Source organism: Malurus melanocephalus, unplaced genomic scaffold, assembly GCF_030028575.1.
Source record: "Malurus melanocephalus ecotype Western Australia unplaced genomic scaffold, MMel_1.1 scaffold_1064, whole genome shotgun sequence".
In the NCBI taxonomy this organism is placed as follows: domain Eukaryota; kingdom Metazoa; phylum Chordata; class Aves; order Passeriformes; family Maluridae; genus Malurus; species Malurus melanocephalus.
In genome coordinates this window covers 89,235-93,120 of record NW_026624296.1, presented here as the reverse complement: position 1 = coordinate 93,120, position 3,886 = coordinate 89,235, and the positions used below count along the sequence as shown (strand labels likewise).

At 52.7% G+C, this 3,886-nt stretch overlaps 1 protein-coding gene across 2 annotated transcripts in view; it reads left to right on the top strand.

The window, feature by feature from the left end:
* Positions 1-3,886, top strand: part of LOC130586105 (uncharacterized protein C6orf132 homolog) — a 17,413-nt gene that overhangs the window by 2,419 nt on the left and 11,108 nt on the right. For both annotated transcript variants that reach the window (XM_057386817.1, XM_057386816.1), the window contains exon 2: positions 2,527-2,642. In XM_057386817.1, the coding sequence (XP_057242800.1) occupies positions 2,527-2,642 (116 nt within the window). The remainder of the gene's footprint in view (positions 1-2,526; positions 2,643-3,886) is intronic.

Sequence of the window (3,886 nt, the reverse complement as noted above, 5' to 3'; positions counted from 1 at the left end):
CTCCTGCTGATCCCCACCTTGGTTCCTCCTCACACAAAGTAAACAGACGTTAAGCAATGTGCCCTGGGTGTAGGTTTGCATGCCCCTGACTCAGAGATTCCTGAATATAGTCACTGATGCCTCCTCCTCCTCCTCCTCCTCCTCCTGGGAGCCGTGGACACCCCGCTCAAAACTGCCACACCTCCTCCAGGTGATGCAACCCCCGCCGAGGAAGAAGTTCCATTACATGCGTGGCAAATGGTTTATTTAATTTCCCATGGCTGAGCAAACACAAATGTCTCCAGGACAGGCTGAATGTCAAAAAGTGGCCGAAGCAAGGCCAGTCCCTTGAGCCAGCTGCTTCCAAGGGTGCATTTCCTGATTTTCCTTCCAGGAAAAGAGGCTGGCAGAGCTCAGRGCTCCCAGCAGGCAAGTCCTGTTTATCTAGCAAAGAAAACACAACTACAAGCACTTCATTTTACTTTAATTAAAGCATTCAGGCTAGCGATGCTTAGTAATCTAGGATCAAAGTGCTTGTGATCTTTAATCCAGTTTTCTCACTGGGTTTACATAGTGACTTGTTAAATGTAAAACTCGTCATTTCAAGTCTCGGAGCTGCTCTGTCGCTGCTCAGGCTGTCTGAGTCCARACTCTTCTGTTACCTTGGCCTTAATTCCTGCTCCTTACTCACTGMATGCGGGGTCACCCACAAAATTAATCACCACAGAGTCACAGGGTGGTTTGGGTGGAAAGGCACCTTAAAACATCTCAATCCACTCCCTGGCATGGGCAGGGACATTTTCCACTAGGTCAGGTTGCTCCAAGTCCCATCCCAGACCTGGCCTTGAACAYTTCCAGGCTGCTCCTCCTGTCTGCTTGGGCCCCTCCCAGCCTAGGAAGGGTTYAAGTCTTGGTAGGAGCAGGAGGACTAAAGCCCAGCTTGCCTGGTGATTTGAAAGCTGAARGAAATGTCCTTTGTGTAAAGAATTTTGGTATTCTTATTATTGCCTGTGGGGACAGTGATGGCATTGGGGGTGTCCCWGGGTCACTTKTGGGGCASTGGGTGGCAGAAGGGAAACGCTTACGTGATTCTGGACTCAGTGGRGTGTTTCAAGGTTRTGTGGAATTCATCTGCCTTCAAAGCTCGAGCAGAGGCTGTGCTGCCTCATGCCCAGCCCCTGGTGTGGTCAGGTTCTTCATTCCAGGTGTTCATGCAGGTGTTTTCCTTCTGTGCGACGCACACAGAAGCTTTTGCCCTTTTCTTCTTCACCAAACTCCGTGTCACGCTGCTTCCTTGGCGGCTCCCTCCTGATTTCTGCCCTTCCAAGGGGACTTGGTGACCAGCACAGCCAGAGCAGGGTGTGATCACCAGCATGGACGAGCCCCTGGCCACCAAGGGGGACAGGGACACGCAGGGACACGCAGAGGGAGTGGGGACACGGCTGGGGTGGTGGCAGTGGCTGTGGCACAGTCTCAGTCAGGGGGACTCTGGGGCACAGCTCTGCTTTGGAGAGCTCTGCTTTCAGCTTTAGGGAGCTTGGAAATGCAGAGCTCACACAGCCCTCAGCTTTCCCAAATTGGACAGGACCCATTTCTGTGCCTCAGCTTCAGCAGGGGCTCAGCTTTGAGGTCTGTGCTCCCCGACTTTTTAGGGAAGGGGAAAAAAAAAGAAAGCTGTTTACTTCTTGGTGACTGCATTTTGGGCTGGACATTTCCTCCTTCTCCTGCTTTCCTCGCTGTTGGAATCTCGTGGTGGGAATACTCCTCAGTGTCCCCTCAATCACAGCCATTTTGTTCCTCAAACCCTGGGATTTTCTTTAATGTCGGTCTCCTTGGCTACGAGTGATTTGTGTATCTCCTTCCAGCCAAGGTGGGGTTTACGTGCTTCAGWATTTCTGCTTGTTAATTCATGCTGCTAATCAGACACAAAGAATGTAATTAAATTAATTTTACGAGCTTTATTCGCTGTCAGAAATAAACTGGCCCAAGAGGTGTGGTTCAAGGGGAAAGCACAAGGCTGGGAACCAGGAATTCCTGATGGCTTCTGTGTGTCACACCAGGGCTCTGGGATTTCCTGCTCTGGTGTGTCCCTCCATCCACAGCAGCATTTTGGGGAAGCTACCTGGAGCATTTCTCCACCAAGCAGGCTGGTGTTGGAGGTTCTTTGAAGCATTGGGAGTTCTCTCTGCCTCCGAGGGCTTGGCAGGAGAGGAAGGGCAGCAGCTGTCCTTCACCTCTGACACATCCTGACACCTCTGCTGCTGTCCCCCCTCAATTCAGGATCAGATCCTGCTCACTCTGAGCTCCTTCAGTCCCATCACCCAGAGCTCTGGAAGGCTCTCCATGCTCTGCAGGGTGTGACAGGGTTAGGAGTGCCTGTCCTGCTCACATGGGACCTTTCTCTCCCTGTTTGAACTCAGCTCCAAAAGCAGCTTTTCCTCATCATCTGCTGGATTTTACCCATTGCAGCAGATTCTCCACGGTGTTTTTTTTAAAATGCCCCATTGTCCATCTGAGTGCTGCTGTTAACAGTCTCTCTCCCCTCAGGTGATGTGATCGAGGTGTATTACGGTGACAATCGCTTTGGGACGGTGACAGATCCCGGCACAGCAACGCTGAAACCCCGTCCGAGGGTGCGGCCGCTGCTGACCTTCCTGCCCCTGGTGAGTGCTGGGGGAATTGGGGGAATTGGTGCCCAGAACCAGCCGGGCTGGCTGCTGCTCTCAGCCCCCACCCGAGGGAGAGAAGAAATGAAAAGCAAATCTTTAATGATGCTGCGTACGAGGGATTAGCAGGTGATCCGAGTTCAGCACTGGTGTGGGACACGGATGAGGCACTCGGGGGAGAGGCGTGAGCACCCTCAGACTTGCATTTTCAATTAAAAAATAATTGCTGAGCGCAGAGATGATAAATCAGGCTTGCACTGCAGTTTATCTCGCCGCTGCTGGCAGGATYTGTCCCGGGATCAGCGTGTTGCTGGAGACAGCAGTGCTGAACCGAGTCCTGTTGATGTAGGTGTGCAGGGGAGGATTTTTTCAGTCTCTACATGAAAAACCATTCCCTGCTGAGCTCCCAGTGCTCCAGCAGCAGCTGGGAGCAGGGACTGGAGCAGCAAGGGCCAACAGAGCCAGAGCAGAGGGCCTGGAGGTGGYTTTAACTCCACAAGACACACTTGCTTGCTTTGAGGAACCCCATGCAGACCTYTCCAGAGCTCTTATTCCCTAAAGAGCACAGGGAGRCACAGGATTCATAGGCACRGGGTGGTTTGGATTRGAAGGGACCTTAAAGCTCATTTTATTCCACGCCCTTCCAGCAGAACAAGGTGCTCAGAGACGCTCTGGACGTGTCAGAGCTAAGGTGAAGTGATACCCACAGGTCACAGGGTCAGTGAAGAGAGAAAAATGTTTAAATCCTTTGGTCCTGACARGGAGGTGACCTCTGCTAATGGCAGTGTGTGTGGTAGAGGAGTTAACAGCAGGAATGCCCCAGGACAATCCCTAAAGGCTGTCACCATCCTGCTGCTGAGGCTCTTTCTGCCCTGCTGAGGGTCCCTCACAAACCTGAGCTTCTCCTCCAGCTGCACCAGCTTTAACTGAAAGAATCRGTCAGGAAAAGCCACCTGYAGAAGGGTCAGTGTGTGTCGGTATYTGCACAGTTCTGCTGAGGTTTGATCATGATTCGATCTGCCACGTACATACCTGTGCCAGGTACACACCTGCACGGGGCTGTTGTGCAGCTCCTGCCTTAACCCTTCCCCACCCACTGCTCGCAGTGAGTCAGGAGGATGTGCACGCCCTGCCCCGCGGCTCCTCAGCCCTGCACCTGGCAGCTCTTCCCACATGGAGCAGTTTCCTTTGCTTCCATGGCTGTCCCTGCAGCCTGGATTGCAGGGGAGGGGTCCCACACA